General features: G+C 25.9%; 3 protein-coding genes across 3 annotated transcripts; all 3 read left to right on the top strand.

Moving 5' to 3' along the window:
• Positions 1–6055: 6055 nt before the first annotated feature.
• On the top strand, positions 6056–9722 carry Bm13086 (Uncharacterized protein; the record flags this gene model as incomplete). The annotated part of the gene is made up of 5 exons (XM_001893812.1): positions 6056–6175; positions 6836–7049; positions 7378–7527; positions 9051–9206; positions 9571–9722. 5 exons carry the CDS (start codon positions 6056–6058, stop codon positions 9720–9722), a joined length of 792 nt encoding a protein of 263 aa, XP_001893847.1.
• A 1738-nt stretch (positions 9723–11460) lies between these two features.
• On the top strand, positions 11461–13878 carry Bma-rps-3 (40S ribosomal protein S3, putative; the record flags this gene model as incomplete). The annotated part of the gene is made up of 5 exons (XM_001893811.2): positions 11461–11610; positions 12013–12126; positions 12666–12815; positions 13333–13465; positions 13673–13878. The coding sequence occupies 5 exons, from the start codon at positions 11461–11463 to the stop codon at positions 13876–13878; spliced, it is 753 nt and encodes a 250-aa protein (XP_001893846.1).
• A 2737-nt stretch (positions 13879–16615) lies between these two features.
• Bm5250 (Uncharacterized protein) lies at positions 16616–17969 on the top strand (the record flags this gene model as incomplete). The annotated part of the gene is made up of 4 exons (XM_043077479.1): positions 16616–16721; positions 17074–17190; positions 17516–17650; positions 17830–17969. 4 exons carry the CDS (start codon positions 16616–16618, stop codon positions 17967–17969), a joined length of 498 nt encoding a protein of 165 aa, XP_042933413.1.
• Positions 17970–18519: the final 550 nt, after the last annotated feature.

The raw sequence follows: 18519 nt of genomic DNA, 5'->3' as shown, positions 1-18519 counted from the left end.
TAATAACTTTTTCATGCCATATTGTATCAGTGAATATTTTGGTGCTTCATATTTAATAATTTTTATTCTATTTCTTTTTTATTATTGTTTATTTTTCTATTCATTGTCTATTATTTTTTTTTTCTTAAAAGAAAATATTATTTCGCTTATTCGACGCTTTTATTGTTGAAATATTTATATTTTTTATTTTAAAATTTTTGTTTTCAGTTCCACACACATATATGTATAAATAAATATTTTGCGTATCATTTTGTTATCACACTGTTTTGCCATTTAATATATGGAATCATAAATTTTATCATTCATTTTAAACTTGTTAAATTCAAATTTCCGAAAAAGTTACGCTGGAAGCATTGCATTTAATCTTTTATCATCGACATTCATTCCATCCCACTTATTTGCTTTATTTTTAGATGACAAACATTATCAAAATAACTTCTTGTCAATTCCATAAAGTATAAGTAAATGAAACAGTAATTACTTAATCAGTTTTTAGCCTTATACATCCATTAGTTTATTTCATTATTGAACTAGTAAAAGAAGGATATTATTTATAATTTAATATAAATAATTACTTTCTATATTTTCATGGATAACTTTTGAGGAATAATTTTAATTAACTTGAAAAATAATTTAATAATTAACATAGTTTTACTAATTTCTCGTCAAATCTCATTATTATGATATTATTTATATGTTTGGTAAAATAAAAAAAATTTTTTTTTGTGGCAATATGGAGAGTAATTTAAAATTCGGTAATAAAACTCTAATTAAAAATGATTGAAATATAATCATGAGCTATGACTAATTAATGCTTTCTATAAAACAATAAAATAGTAGTAAAGTTAGCCTACTAGGCCTTGTAATTGATTTATTAATTTGTCTGAAAAATTTTGAAACTTTTATCGCTCGTGTAATAAACAATCTAAAGTGAGAATTTTAAATTTTAACAAAAATAATTTTTCACAAATTCTGATCAGTTGTACTAGTTGTAAAATATATATCTATCATTTGATGCAATGAATTTAGCTTATCAATTTTATTAATTTAAGGTAATTAAAATATTATGAATTAGTAATCTCTCAGTATAAATATTTATCAATTAGATCAGTATGATGTGCAATTTCAAGTAACATTTAATTCCCTTTGGTAATAAATCAAAAATTTCGCGCTCGCTTTTCATCGTTCCAATTTTTTCAATCGTTTCGCACTTTTAAAAGCCATGATGATTACGGTAATGCAAGCCATGATAACATTACAGTAATGCAACCCACGATGATATTACAGTAATGCAAGCCATGATGAGACTACAGTAATGCAAGCTATGATAACGTTACAGTAATACAGGCCATGATAACATTACAGTAATGCAACCCACGATGATATTACAGTAATGCAAACCATGGTAACATTACAGTAATGCAAGCCATGATAACGTTAAAGTAATGCAGGACATGACGAGGCTACAGTAATGCAAGCCATGATAATATTGATCAAAAAATATTTGAAAAAATCCGCTAATTTTTTTTTGTTGCCTGAATAGATATTTTTAAAATAAAATTATTTTTCAATGTAGACCATATGGTTTAAAATTTTTTGGCATTCTAGCATTTTTCACTTGTGCAAAAAGCTTAATTCGGTGCAAACTAAAATTTCTTTTCAAGAATTTCAATGATTGCCTAAAATTCCAATTTCTATTTTTGAATGAACTGAATAGGAAAGATTGCTAATAATTTTTATTGTTGTGTCTTACATAAATAAAACATTTCTAATTTTTTTTTCTTTAACATTTTGAATCATTTCAATTAATCATTAATTTGAAAATTCTATGCTTTTATATAATGTAAAATCTTAGAAATATGCCTATGATTGTTTGAAAATTTCCGTAAAAAAATTTTTATTTCATTTAAAGTTGCTAACAATAATTTGTTATCTTTTTCCTTTCTGCTTCTTTTATTTATTCACTTTTTTTTTCTTTCTTTTTTTTAATTTCTAAATGTGAAATTTTCATTGAATCAAACATATACTACATTAAGTACGCTATTAGTTAACCAATCTATAAATGGAAACTTTAAAGAAATCACTTAAAGGTTATAATTTTTATGTTCAATAAAAAGATAATTTATAATGCTACATATCAATTTTATAATTTTTCCACTTTTTTTACTTCTCATAATTTGCTCAGTTAGATGAAACATTTTCTTTTCTCTAACAAAACAATTAATAATTAATTTAAAGAGAAAAAAAAACTTTTTTTTCGTTTTTTATTTTTTTTAAAAGTCGGTTTTTTATTTTTGTTTAAATTTAAACATCAAATGAAATGTTAACTTATCCGAATGAGCAGAATTATAATGCTATGGATGATAATGTAGTGATGATAAATGATATACATATATATTTACATAAATTTTATTATCAATGACTACTTTATTACAACCATGAAATTGCAAAACTTTCGTCTTTAGAAAATACTGATCCAGAAACCGGAAAAAATTGATAAAGTCTAACTTTTATTATACTTTAGAAACATTGTACTTTTATTAAATCTTACTTTTCCATTTTTCGCTTTTAGCATATTAATCAATTTTGCATTGTCTTTTTTTTTACATTGAGATAATCAATCATTCATTTTCTGTTACATAAAGTCATTTAGAATTTGAATTAAAAACATTTTTCAAATAACAGAATTTAAAAATTTACACTTCTAGAATTAATTGATATATTCATATCTAAATAAATTTACACTCATAAAGACAACTGAAGTTTTGCTGAATATTGTTCCTTTAAATAATTATTAGTAATAATTAATAAAGTAATACTGATAATTAAGGAGTAAAATTATTGGTAGACTTCATTTGTTCTTTTCTTTTCATTTCTTTGATTTTATTTTTTTCTTTTTTTTTTTTTTTTTTTTGAATTTAAAAGTTTAACAAAAGTTTTTGCAATCATTGTTAGTGAATATTGCGCTTTGATCGATTTCACATTAATCTCAGTTATACATCTCAGTTAACCATTTTACATTATATTTTTATTTATGTTTGCATTTTCATTATTGCTCTTTTCCTATTTTTCTTTTTCTTTTTCTCTGTCATCGCCATTCTATTTTGCAATTTTTTCTTCAACTCTTCTTCCTGCCTTACTGAAATAATTTTTTTTTCTTTTTATAATTACAAATTGTTTTAATCAACGAAAAGAGATGCAAGAGCAAATTGCATGAATTGCATGCTTTCATACATTACATTTAGGATATTTTATCACTTATCAGTAATGATTATCAGTGCTGTTATCATATAATTCCTGAATTCCCTTTTTTTGCAATATTTTATGTGCATAAAAGTAAAAAATATCACTGTTTTAATCAGATAACATTTCTTTGTGATAACTCTGATAAAATAATCAGTAATCATTATTGATTGTTCATTTTGTTAAGTTTCATAAATTTTCAACGAATATAACTTATTCGAATGTATTTTATCACAAAATAAATACTCATTAATTTTAATGGCATATTTTGAAAAATATTTGTTGATTAATTTCAACACAAAATTTCTAAAAGCTAATATTCATCAAAAAAAAAAAAAAGGAGCAAGATGAGAAGAAATTGCTAAATTGATTAATCAACACTTTTTGCATAATATTTTTTAAATACACCAATCTTTCATCATTTTTCTTCTTTTTTCTCACCTTTTCTAGATTTAATTATTAATTAATTATTTATTAAATCATTTTTTTCTCTCTTCAAAATAACAATATTTATTTCAAAAAATATTTTGGTTTCCTGTTGTAGAATATATGTAATACAAATAGTAATAGATATAATTATGATGCTTAAAAAGTCTGAAGTGCTAGTAAAATAGGCAATAAAAATATGTAAAATTAATTATTTTTATAGAAGCATATTTTAAATAATATACAAAAAAGTTTTTTCCTTTTTTTTTGCAATTTTACATTGCAGTAAAAACGAAAAAATTTCAATTTTCTTTTTAAAAAATTTATTGAAAACATTCTTTTTCTTTTGAAAAAAAATTTTTAGTTAAAAAATTAGAATGACATATTGCAAATGGATGAATATACATCAACTATAGCAAGTCATTGATGACAAAAAAAAATAACGAAAACAAACAATTACAACAACTTTGAAGAATTTTTTTCCTCTCAAAAAAAAAAAAAGAAGAAGAAAACAAATTAACTTTTCAAATATAAATTTAAATTTTTTGAAAAAAGAAATCTTCATGTTGTTCAAAAGTTCCTGCTAAATAGTTTTTAGATTAATGAGAATAATCATGAAATAATTTAGATCATTGAAAGAATTTTTGTTCTTCTTAATTTCATTTTCATTTTTTATTTTTTTCTTCAGCAAAAAATTCTCAGTAAAAATTAATGTTATTTACATTTTTATTTTGTTTTGTTTTTTGTGCTTTCTACGAAATTACTTTTGTGAAAAGTAACATTAGCAATGTTATCTAATTATTAAATTAGCTATCATCAAAGATTATTAATTTGATATCATTTATCATCAAATCTTGTAATTCTCTCCTTCTTTACAGTAATTTTGTCATTTTTTTTTTCATTTGAATTTAAAACAAAAAAAAAAAAAAAAAAAAATGAAAATTTTGCTAATCAGTATCTCAAAAGAGTGAAAATTTCACTACCATTTTTTTTTTTCAAATCTTTTATCTCCTTTCATGAATTTCATTTTCATTTTCAACTGTTAATAATTATTTAAAGAGCAAAACTTGATAATTTTACTTAAAAATTTTATTACTTTAGTGATCTATGTTTTATATAAATCTTTCTATCTCTTTACTTTTGTATGAAATATATTATTTCACAATAAAAAAAGTTATTATTTATTTATGAAATTTATAAATTATGGAAATTTTCTGGAAGAATTTGCTAAGAACTAAAAAAGCTTTATTATCACTAAAGAAAAACTGATTTATCTCAAATGATCAATAAATGACTATTGACTTGAATCGATTAATTCAAGAATTTCAAAGCAAAAAAAGAAAAACAATGAAAAGTTGAAATTTTTTTTTTTTTTAATATTAAAACCAAACAATAAATCTATAATAGTGTTGTTGTAGATCATAAAAAAGTTTTCATTAGTCTCATAATCCATCTTCTTCGTTATCGTACTTCTTCCCATCATTATTTCATTTTTTCTCATCAATTCATTCATTTTCTTTCATCTGATACCACCAAAGCAAAATTCATTTTTTTATAATATTATCAATTAGTTTGCAATAAATATTTTTTGAAGTATTATTAAAATAATATATATAAATGCAATGATTGGAATTTTATTTTTACAAAATTAGTAAAACTGATATTTTATAGATCAAACACATACATACATACTTTTCAATTTAATTTCTCATTTGCATATCAATCAAAAATTTTTGTAAATATGATGAATTTTAATTGTTAACTATTTCTATCATAATTTTAAACTAGAAAATGATGATTGTAAGTCTTAGCTTAGCTTAAGGGTTACGATAATTAAATGCTAAAGATATAATTATAAAATAATTCAATCACATTCATTTTGTGCATATATTATTTCAACATTATTAAATTGCTTTTTTTTTTTTTTTTGGTTTAATTATCTAAGCTTAAAAACTTAGTGTTATTAAAAAGGCATAACAAATAATTCACGTTGAAATGTTAAAGTATTACAGAAATTTACTTATTATGCTAACTCTAAAAGAAGATAAGTAATTTTTTAAATTAAAATTGAAAAAATTCAAAATGAGAAAAGAGAAAAAAAAAAAAAAACATCGAATACTGTTGACATAAATATTGAGAAATAGTTTTGAGCTTTTGAAATGAAATTTAAATAACAAAAACGAATGAAGAAAAAACAATAAAAAGAAAATAAACGGAAAGCAATATAAAATTATATAACTTTTTATGAACTTTTATCCATTAATTATTAATCTTTAAAATTTCATTTAATATTTAACTTTTAATTGTTTCATTTTTCATATCTTTTCAAATGTCTTCAATTCAAGATTTAAACAAAATTAAAAAAAAAAAAAAGTTAAAATTTTAGATGTATTCTCATGTTTCGAAAAATGACAATACGGAACAATTAAACGCATCGAAAATTAATCCATGCTACAATAATTGGAGAATGTTAAATAATTGCGGCGAAGATGAGAAACGGAAAACGGTAAAACATTTTAGTATCATCAGGAATTGAAATAAGTTTACTTAATGCTTATTGATTAAATTAATCAAATTTTTTTTTTTTTGATTAATCAGAAAGATATTTAGAAATTAATTAATCAAATATGACATCTTGAATTAGTCTGGTGAAAAAGATTGATCATCACTGATAATGATAAATGTGCCAAGAAAGATATTTACATTTGCACTTCAAATGACAATAATTTCTGATGCGACTTTACCGCCAATTCATATTCAATAGCATATTCTCAATGATATTCTTCTCAATTAATATCATTTGTAGATGAATTTATGTTGAAATTTACATTCAATTTAAATCTTTCATCATTTTCCACTTTACTTTTCTCTGTATGTAAATGAAATGGTAGACTTTACCGCGAAATTTACCGCGGAATGCGACATTGATGGTATTAGTAAGAGTAATTATTGTTTACTCGGACAATTAATTATTCCTATAAACAATGGTAAATACTACTATCAACATTTCTTATTTTTCTCATATCTTACCTGTTACTCATTTAGCATTCTCATTAATTTCATACCTACTGTTGCTAATTAGTAAGTTATTCTTATTAAAATTTTAATTTAACAAATATTCTTTAAATTGTCTCAGTTTTATTTCATGCTTATCGTTCATTTATAGAAGCTAACACCTCAGAGATACGAGGAATTTCCATTATCACACTCCGCTATCAACGAATATGACTTAGAATTTCACAGTTTATCAAATTCAAAATTAGAATCAACGAATAGACATACTGTTAACAGCAACAATCAGCCATCATCAGAGACATTCAGGAAAAGAGGAACGAGAAATAGCATAGCTATCTATTTGGTGGTATTTTTTAATCAAATGAGTAAGTTCTTTTCAACTTTTCCAAATTTTTTTATTGTAATATAAAAATTTTTAATCATAAATTATCAATTCAATGTTTTTTTTTTTTTTTTAGTAATTAATTTTAGATTATACAAAAATCAGGCATGAATTCAGATTTTAAAAGAGATAAAACATGAAAATTTTTGATATCAATTATTTTTGAACATTGTATACTTTATTTTCTCACCATTGAAGATTCCATTATCCCGCGATAACTCAAAGAATATTTTAATCAGGGAAATTATATATGATAGAACTTAATTACTTGAATAGCTTTCCTTCATTATTTTACGCTTAATTATTTTCAGTTAATAAAAAACAATTAGCAATTGCGATAATTAGTTATGCATGTGGCGTATACGCCTTATACGTTGCATTTTCTCGTAATTCATCCGTTTACGGCTACGAATCACGTCATCAAAGTGCGTATACAATAAAAACTGTTCTGCTTCTTTATGGTTCGCTTTCTAAACTTATATTTTGCTAATAATTAAAACTTCATAGCTGGAAAAAAAGTTTTTAAAAAGAATTTTTTTTTTTTGTTTAACCAAAAAAATTTTTTTTGTTTGATTTTTCTGATTTTTCATACTGAGATTTTGCAATTTTAGTGATTGATTAATTGTTAAGTTAAAATTTTCCAGTTAGCAAAATTTACTTGTAATTGATCAATAAAGAAGGAATAATGAAATAGTAATGCAATAAAAGCAATTATAGCTAAAAGTGAAATATTAAAATGAAATTCATTGCCGGAATGGTTTGTTTAAGCAGTTCAATCAGAATTTTGAAATGTTTCATTTAAATTTTTAACTTTAAAATTAACAAAATTTATGCTTATTTCTTCTAATTAATGCTGCAGTCTTTCATTCAACATTATCACTACTTTTATTTTTATTATTTTTTATATTACTGCTTCAACTGCACTGATAATGCTATCACTAGCATTGCTACATTTTATTTTGTCTCATCAAAATTTTTATTTCAATGCTATTTCAACTAGTAAAATTGGTAATAAGTATATTTACACATTTTATTGACAACATAAAGGTTGTAAATTTTTAATTACAATCATTATTAAAAATCATGATATCACTTAAAGCTTAATCTATATAGCCAAAGTTAATGAGAGGTTATTAATTAGATTTGCTAAATTTCTTGTAAAATTGTTCAATCGTCTAGTAAATACCTTTTTCTGCATTTATACGAACTGAAAGAGTTAAATGATGAATTACACTTCGCTACATTTTGTTTCAAGAAAATTCCATCTACCGTAATCAGTCACATTTTACTGTTATGTCAATTAAAATTTAAGATGAATGTTTCAAATTTTGCAGAAACATACATAGACATTTGTTCTAATCTTTGCTGAAAAAAGAAAAAAAAAAAAACATTATAATAACTTTCAAATCTCATTTTTAAACTTTGAAACATAAATTTAGAATATTAAAAAAGGATTGAATATTATAACTCAATAATACCTGTAATTATTCAAGTTTCATAGTTAAATGTTCAAATTTTATCCGCAAAATACCTCGTAATTACACTGGTAATAGTAAAATGATCACTTGATCAATTCCCGAAAGAACTAAAAAAGCAGATTTTGAACAAAGAAAAGAAAGTCGCTTACAATAAGAGTGTCTAAATTAGCCATGTAGTAAGCAAGTAAAGTAAAAAATCAAGTAAAACAAAGCAAAAGAAAGTAAATGTAAAGTAAATAAATAAAGTGCAGTAAAGGATCTCAGTAGAAATAGAGTAAAGTAAAGTAAAGGATCTCAGTAGCAATAAAGTAAAGTAAAGTAAAATGAGGATGAAGGTAAATAAAGAAAGTAAGGGATCTTAGTAGCAAGCAAAAGATCAAATCGAATAATCTTGAAATACGTTTATCCGAGTAAACCATTGCACATAAAAAATTTAGGTTATATTAATTTTTCTAATTAATTATTTGAATTTCTTAAATTAAAATTGATTGAGGAGTTAATTTCAGGATTGGTACAGGTTCTTCTTAATCTAATTTTCTTCTTCACCTATGCAACAACAACAAAAATCGGTGAACGCAAATGGTGTTGTCAAATTATTCGTTTTATTGGTTGTATTATTTATTTGCTGGTTTCATTATTTGTTTTACTAATTGGATTAGTTGGTAAGCAATTGAATATTTTCAAAAAAAAAATTACCTACTAGAAATTGCTTTTTTTTTTTTTTTTAAATTGCATATTTCATTGAATATACTTCGTGATCTAAATGTAAAACATGCTTGAATTCAATTTAAATATTTTCAAATTTAATATTTTACCTCTTCTAAAGCTTAAAGTTATCATTTATGTTTTCTAATTGTATCTGATCCTGAATATTCTTATTAATATTTATACCATAAATTTCAAGACGTATACAGGGAAGATATCATTAAGATACATATACCTGGTATGAAATTTTCGATAAATCAATGAACTTGGAATCCTTTTTGGAGCAAATTTTAAATTTCGAATTTAATTTTGAATTTTCAGGATTCTATTGGGTTGTAAACTTATACGGACGTGTGGAATATGAAGATCGACAATCCGCTGATTACGTCGATACGGTGCTGTACAAATCATCGCTGTTCACATTCTGTTTTCATTTATGTTTCGTATTATTGAAATGTTGCTGGTGGTATTAATCAATTTTGCTATTAATTAAACTAATCAATCAAATATTTTAGGCTATTATTTGTTCATATGTTGTTCAGATAGAAATTTTCTAGATTTAAGCGTTAAATGGAAAATCAATAAGAAAACCAATTAATTCTAAGGTGGAGAATTTTGAAGCTATTCTGAGATGCAATAAATTTGTAGAAATGAAAGAGTAGCAAATTCCACTTCATATTCTGAAAATTCAAATTATGGAAATCTAAACTATAGGAATTAGTTGGATTGTAAATAAAACTTTCCGGTTTATCCTAAATACAACTCACCACTCCTGTAATTATGTGCGTGAAAAAATTATCTTTGATGATTTTTTTTTTGTCTTTTTTTGTAAGTGAAATTCAATTCCAATGATAAAACTACTACAGAGTGATAATTCATCCTGATCTTGTTATGTAATTAATGATTTCGAGAATAAATAAGTTTTTGAATACTGCTCAAGTAAAGTTCATTTCTAATTGAGATGATTAATCTAATAGAGCATACTATTAGTTCAATAAACAATGATATTACAAGAATACTAATTTAATAATTTAAAGATACCCCCTCATAACTCATTTTTGATAATAAATCCAAATTTTGATAAGTTAAAAAACTTTGATTAAACATTGTTAGTTGGAAACTTTAATATCGAGTTGCAAAAGTAACTTTCATTACTCTTAACTCTTCACTTACTTACTTTTTCACTTACTCTCACATTTCAGATCCCTCAAATCTACACTCCAACTCAGCTTGCACAGTTCACAAAATAGTGACACATAGTTGGACAGTGTCAGGATTTAACTGCAACTCATATTCTTTGACACTACGTTAGACACATATAATAAAAAGTACAACGTTATTAACGAAGAGACTTCAGACGGTTATACAGTAGTTTAAGAACCTGTGCATACTACATGTATTAGGCAGTTAACAGACATTGTAATGGCAGATAGAGAATGAATAACAAATGCTAAAGAAGAGGTCCAAAGCATCCAGCTAGATAGGCGGTATTTAATGGGCCGCGGCCCGCATTTGTAATTCTCAAGTCAAATGGGATAGGACGTCTTTAGGGTCAATTGACAATCTTTTTATCGGGCTGAAGCTCGTACGTTGCGTGACCTGATTGATTCCATTTACGACTCAAACGTTAGGTTCGATACTTACGTTGCTAGAGTTGTTGCTTAGCAAAAGCTGTTGCTATATAATTACATTTTTGCTGGGAATGTTTGTTGCTTTTCGGTAGCAGTCGATGATATCCTTGCATTGACAGTCTTTCTGCTATTAAATTTTTCCTGTATTTTTGTAAATGCTTCAGACATTTTTATTTTATCGTAATTTTCCTTTGTTTTTTCATGATACGATTTTCTATTACTTATGTTAAACTGCATGATTCTTCACATATTTTTCATCGCTATAAATTTGAAGCTGTCGAGAGCTTTGAAATATTCAAGCAAGTCGACCAATAATAGTTCCATATCCGTTTCTTTCAGTATGTTTGTTGAATTGTAATCATATGTTTTTATACTGCTAGCTGAGATTGCAGCATCATATTAATGACTTTGTCATTGTCGTACTGGATAACTGTTTCAGGGTAGTTGTAATATTTCGTGATATTGGATAGGAATAGATTGGAGCCACAAATTATAATTTGCTCAATTTTTAATATATTTCAGGTAATCTTGGTAGCTACAGTTAGGTATTTTAATTTCACGAGACAGAAGAAAAAGCCCAATGATAGTCACAACGCAGGAGATGTCAAAGAAGCGAAAGGCGGTGCAGGATGGTATTTTCAAAGCTGAATTAAATAATTTCCTTATGAAGGAACTAGCCGAAGATGGTTATTCGGGTGTTGAAGTTCGGCGAACACCGGCACGTGCCGAGGTTCGTATTGTTCACTGAGTTTGATTTTAAAAGCTACATGCCTTGGAACACCATTTAAATTTCGAATTTTTTTGAAAGGTGGCTAAATCTGGTTGGCATAGAATTTGCCACAATCCTCTCATTAATTATAAGTAATAATACTAAAGCAAATTAATAATAGTGGTAGGTGTTACAACTATAATAAAGTAGTAATGATCAGTAATAATAATAATTAATAATGAGAATAATGGTAATGATGATAACGAATGACTGATAATAATAACAGTAATAATATAATAATGATAGTAGTAACAATAATAACAGTATTAATAATAATAACGGTAATAATTTTTTGAAAGTACTTCTTGTAGGCCGAAATTTGTGTTTATTGACTTTTCATTGACTTTGATATTCTCCATGCAGATAATCATTTTGGCTACACGTACGCAAAGTGTGTTAGGTGAACGTGGACGGCGGATTCGTGAATTAACATCGGTTGTACAGAAACGATTTGGATTTGCTGATGGTACAGTTGAGGTATGTTACGATCATTCGCCTCTAAATCGCAGCATTGGCGTAGAAGTTCATACCAGAAGCCCACTTTATTTATTTCAGCTATATCACACTTCATATAGTTGTTGAATTTTGGTTGTAAAGTAAATTCACAAACAATTTGGAACTTTCATAAATTATTTTTAAAGAAAAAATGGGGGAACATTTTGTGAATGCTGAAAAGATATGCCTGGATATATCACACGTTTGGAAAAAGTCATATGTAGGATTTAGTGCAAACACTTTAATTTCGTTATTTTTTCTGCGCAAAAAATTTTTGACTGACTTGTTTTGGATCATTATTAGTTTCTCTTTTAGTTTTTTCAAAATTTTGTGCATATATATATATTTCGCATCATCACGGGACTTATTGAAATAAGTTTAATCATAAAATTAAGCGGCATGCCGTGATAAGGTAAGTTTGTCACGGAAAACCTTTATGTTTGCAAGTTTTGATTTGGTTTATAGTTTTGATTTGACTTGGTTATCGAAGCTACTGCAGCAGATATATTTTCATGTTTCAGCTTTACGCGGAAAAAGTTACAAATCGCGGTCTTTGCGCTGTAGCTCAGTGCGAATCGTTACGTTACAAACTGGTCGGTGGTTTAGCTGTTCGTCGAGCTTGCTATGGTGTGTTGCGTTTTATTATGGAATCCAATGCTCAGGGATGCGAAGTAAGTCGATTTTCACGTCTGTTAAATGAGATAATTGGCATATTCGAGCTGGATTACATTCCCATGGGTAATAATAATAGTAATATAAAATATTTACTAGCAAAATTATATAAAATTATTGCATCTTTCTATCAAAAAGAAAAAAATTGTCCAGTAAATTCCAGAAGATGGAGAAAAATACTTCATTGGTAAAAACTGAGTGAGATTTGGTAATGAAGTGGTGTAGTGGCGTAGGTATTACGGCATAGATAATAGCTATTATGGTTCGGGTCACAGATAGAGAAGTGGTGTTGTATTGTCTTCGTGGGAGCTATGATGTTCATTTCAATGACACCTCTTATGTAAGCATATCTCTCTGAGTATGCAATGATTCTGGTTATTGGCTGAGCTCTCTTATTTCACTCAAACAAGGAGCATGGTAGGTTTTGAATTATTAAGAACCGCAGATTAACACACTGAGAATGTAGTCTCTCAGTAGGGGGTGTTTAAGCCTTTACATAACTCTCTGCTTTTTTAGGTAATTGTATCCGGAAAGCTGCGCGGTCAGCGAGCTAAATCGATGAAATTTGTTGATGGATTGATGATTCATTCTGGTCAACCGGTAAACGATTACATCCAACAGGCAGTACGTCACGTTCAACTCCGTCAAGGTTTACAGTTATTGGTGTTTGGCATTTTTACATTTTATCTGAAAGATTGCTTTAACAAGAGGTTTTATTACCCATAAAACAAGGTTCTGGAACACAGTGATGTGTTTAAAGTGTGGATGCTAGATCAATGTGGAAAGTTGGAAATTCCAGTGAATATTATTCAGTTAACATTTAAATTGAACAAACAGTGTAAACATGTTTCTTTAGGTGTTTTGGGTATCAAAGTGAAAATAATGCTGCCACACGACCCTAAAGGAAATATGGGACCACGTATTGCATTGCCTGACCAGATTCATATCCAAGAACCGAATGAAGCACCGAATCCACTGCATCCAGAATCAGAACATAAACAAGAAAAGAAGGATTTGTTACAACCGATGCCGGGTCAGATGCCACAAATACCCCCTTATTGAAGAACATAGAAGTGTATCTGTAATTGTTAAATATTCGTTTATTGTTCAAAAATTTGCAGATACAAATAAACCAAGTTGTCCTTATTTGGCCAAAAAGTTTTTTGAAAGAGCTGTGAAGTTAGTTTTCTTGAATAATTAGTCCGCCACATTTGCGAGGATTTTCTTGAATTTCGATTAATTCCTCTGTGTTACATCACTAATTTGTGTGGTCTGTTTGAAATACATTTTATGCATAAGCTTTTCGCCAAGATTAGCTGTTGATGAGATATGAGACTATGGGGCAGCAAGTTTTGTGACCATAATCTGTGACGTTGAAAGCTTATATATAGGGAGGGTGAGGGTATGTTTGTCCACAAAAGCATGTTATCTGATATTTAGACGGACTTGTTCCTAAGTCACAGACGTATGCGTTAATGAAGAATCTGAAATAGGAAAGAGTTACAACAGGAATACAAATGAAAAGCTGAAGGGCTATTATGAGAGTTGACGTAGTGAACTTTCACCTTGGAGCTGTTTTTCTTTACTCGGGTTATGAGCCCGAAAGGTTTGTAATTTGGTTAAATGATCGATTTTTTGTTTGGGGGTCTCACTTTTAGTTAAAATTCAATTCACGGAAGGCCTCAAGCTAGGTACGCTTTTTTAATTGTTTACTTTCAGTCCAAAGTTCACGTTCTATAACATGAAGAAGTTGAAAAGAATTAGCAAGTTTAGAGAAAAAAAAATGCTATAAGGGAATAAAATTATTTGTTCAAGCACAAATGGATGATTATAAATTAGATATGGGATTTCAACGAATTCTATGGAAAGGATCAATGGAGCATTAGAAGCAGACTAAGACGACATTAGTAATAAAGTTTTTTACATAAAACTATAAATAATTATGGAGAATGTTATGGTTCTAATCTTAGAGATTATTTCTTATAGTCTAATTCTTCCTGCAATACTTCCAAAAATATTATTATTTCAAAATAAACAGGAAATCCATGAAACAAACAAAAACTATGAAAATCGCTAGAGGATGATAAGCATCGATAAAGCTAAAAGTTACAGTGAATTTTGACAAGGAAGTATTTCCTATTAGTTTAAATTATGAAATTTCTTTTTTTATTACCATCAGTATTAGATATGTAAAGGTAAACATTTGCATTACCTTTAATTAGTTAGAATGTAAACATTTGTATTACCTTTAATTAGTTAGAAGTTAATGATGCAACATGTGTTTTTCTTCTATGAAGTATTTCTATAATTAACTGAAAACACTTTTATATTTATTGCAGAATATATTTTTGGTATTATAATGCTACAATAAATTAAATGAATTGTTTGGTGATCTTTTGTGATATCAAGTGGATTAATTAAGTTAAAAAGTCTGAAGGAATTATAATTATTTTAAGAATTAAATATGACTTAACTATAAATGTGTAAACAGGATTATTTAAGAAAAAAAAAAAACTACATATATATTAAAAAAAAACTATAAATATATAAAAAGTATTATTTAAAACACTTATTTTGAGCGTTAAATTTAAATTTATTTTTTGCTTATTGACTTTTTTAATTTTTTTACTGAAAATTTCTGCTACAAGTATGCGGAAACGTTATTTTGATTTTGTAAAAAGTAAAGAAGTAAAATGATCTATTAATTCCAGTTAATATGAATGATTAATTTCTCATCGTTAATATTATCCTTATATCTTAGCTTTCGCTTGTATAACATTTAATTTTCTCTTATCAGTTGATGACTAACTGTTAATAAGAGAAGAAATTCGTAAAGCGAAATTAATTTGATGAGAACTATCTAATAAGTTTTATTTTCTGTAAGAATTTCCTGTTTTGATATTATTAATTAAAATGTCCAACATTTTAGGTAAATAAACTATTTTCAGTAATTGAATAGATATCATTAAAAAGAATACATTTCTGATGTATAATTTCTCATCGAAAAGTTTGTTTATCAATAGGAAAAATATGTTTAGAAATATAAACAAACAAACAAACAAAAAAGAAAGACAAAAAAAAAGAAACAAAAAAGAACAAAAATAAATAAACAAACAAAAAAAAGAAAAACAAAAAAGAAACAAACAAAAAATTGGATAATTATTAAAATCTTATTTTTCCAGAAAGTTAAATGATAGAGCGGGTTGGAAGAGCAAGATCATGATTTGATTAGATTGAGAAATCTCAATTACTTTATTAATAGTTAATAATCATTGTTGATTATTCTATTATAAATTACTTTTCTTACTTTTTATGCTTTGATATGTTTACATTTCTATAAATTATTAAATGTATATTTTCAATCGATAAATTAAATTTGAAATAAGTTTGTGGGAATTTGAGGAAAATTAATGAATACTTACTAGAAATTGATCAATATTGATTTAATTATTCAATTACTAATATTATTCCTTTTACTTTCTTTGCAAATAATAAACATAAAAATCATTGTATTGTCAATTAGTTATAATAATAACAGTCGGAAAATGTCAGAATGAATAAGACAATACGATTAAGATTTTAAAATAAATCAAAAAATTATCAAAAAAAAAAAAAAGGAAAGAATAGAATCTGATAGGTTAATTAGCGTATCAAAAATGATTTTATAAATTCGTAACATAAATTGTTTCCCGGAATTAAACCAATATACAACTGTTTAAATTATTTTGTTCTGAGTTATCAGAAAAGTGAAATTGCAGACTTAACAAATATCTGTGACAAATATTCTTTAAGAAGAATAATGTTTGGTACCATTGGAACAATATTTCTCAGTGCTGCATTACTTGCTGTGGCTTATGGTGTTAGTACCGAGGAAGAATCTTCATTTTTTTCCGCTGATACCTTAGGTACCTTTGTTACCATTTGAATATATCTAAAATAATTTATGAAATAGTCTAATAGTATAATTTATCATTTCAATTGTCATTATATATTTATTTTCTTTTTCCTTTTTTTTTTTTTCTATTTTCTTTTTTCCTTCTCACTTTGCTATCTAATTTATATTTCTTTTTTTATACTTGTTTAGTTCATATGTATGCAATATTAATTAATAGAAAGCAAACAATCTTACCAAATTTCGTTCGTTCATTTCAGATTATAATAACTGTAATTGAAATTCAGGTATTTACTACTTGTTAAATCCTAAAATTGACATTAAATTACTTCTAATTAACTTTTTTCTTTCGTTTCTATTTTTAGATTTCAATAATTGGACACGAACATTACGTGTACTAAAAGAGGAGAAAGAACGTAAACCTATTGTGTCACCCTGTATACCAATGAAAAATTGCTCAATTGATTTGGACTGCAATGGCGGTATGATCTTATTTTTTTTTTTTTTTTTGAATCAAAATGTATTAGTTTTCATTTCAAATTAAAAAAAATTCCAATATGAAACTATGCAAAAGCATAAATTCTAAGAGTTTATTGCATTAGAGCAATATAACTTTTAAAATTTGCTTCCTTAAAATTTAATGTTTTCCTAAATTAAAAATTATAATTCAATTTCTCTTCTCCTATTCAATTCAATTATATCTTCCAAAAATAATATTAGCTTCAGAACTTATCATAGATTCACAGAAGTTAAAAAAAATAAACAACTTCTATGAACCTATTGTTTACTATTTTTTTTTTTTTGCAGGAAAATGTTTTGGTATTGCAGTTGGTACATGCAACTGTGCTGCATGCTTGCAATTTACACCATGCAAATCTGATGCAGATTGTGGTGGCTTAAGAGGTGCATGCAGCAATCAAAAATATTGTGACTGTGACAAAGGTTAATTTTTTATTTTATTTTTTTCATTTTAGCTTTTGATTGAATATATCATTTAATAGTGAATTTTTTGAAAATAATTTACTAATTTTTTTTAAAATACTTTTAATTCTTTTGTTATCACTTATCATTCTCTATCTATCATCCATATAAATCAATCAAAAAAGCTTTCTAAATTTTAGGTTTTAAATGTGCTGGCTTAAAGGGTATCTTTGATGCATTATTCAAAATATGCAATCGAAAAGAATGCATCCCAAATTCCACTTCGTGTTTTGGACTACCATGCAATACTGGAATATGTTCTTGTCCTACTCAACCATAATTATGTCAAATTTAAATTTTATTCCCAAAAGCATATCAAAAATTTTTTTTATATCTTTTCTTTGTAAATTTTTTAAAATTTAAACTTTTGAACAATGAAAAACATTCTGAAATTATGAAAATTGTATGCACTACTGAATTTATGTCTTTTGTACTTTCCTTTTTTTTCTTTTTTTATCATGTCAAGTTTATATGAGTTGTGAATAAAAAAAAAAAAGAAAAGAATTTCATCAAAATTTGAATTATTTGAACATTGTACAAAATAATACTTTTCAAGAAGACAATTAATCCATAAGTCAATTTACAATAAAGAATAAAAAGATATAACAACAAACTTAATTTTGATTAAAATTTAGGAACTCTTTAAGAATTTGATTATGGCATATAAAATGCTATAATATTTAATATTACTTAATTTTTGAATAAAAATTTTTCAACTAATAACGCTACAGTTTCATTTCTCGAGAAAAATGTTACACTGAAAGTTATAAATAGAAAGCATTCTTTCTAAAAAAAAAAAAAAAATAATTTTAAAAAAAAAAAGTTTGGTT

This window comes from Brugia malayi, assembly GCF_000002995.4.
Source record: "Brugia malayi strain FR3 genome assembly, contig: Bm_v4_Chr1_scaffold_001, whole genome shotgun sequence".
Classification (NCBI taxonomy): domain Eukaryota; kingdom Metazoa; phylum Nematoda; class Chromadorea; order Rhabditida; family Onchocercidae; genus Brugia; species Brugia malayi.
Note: the sequence above shows the minus strand (reverse complement) of the source record. Positions and strands in the feature narration are given on the sequence as shown.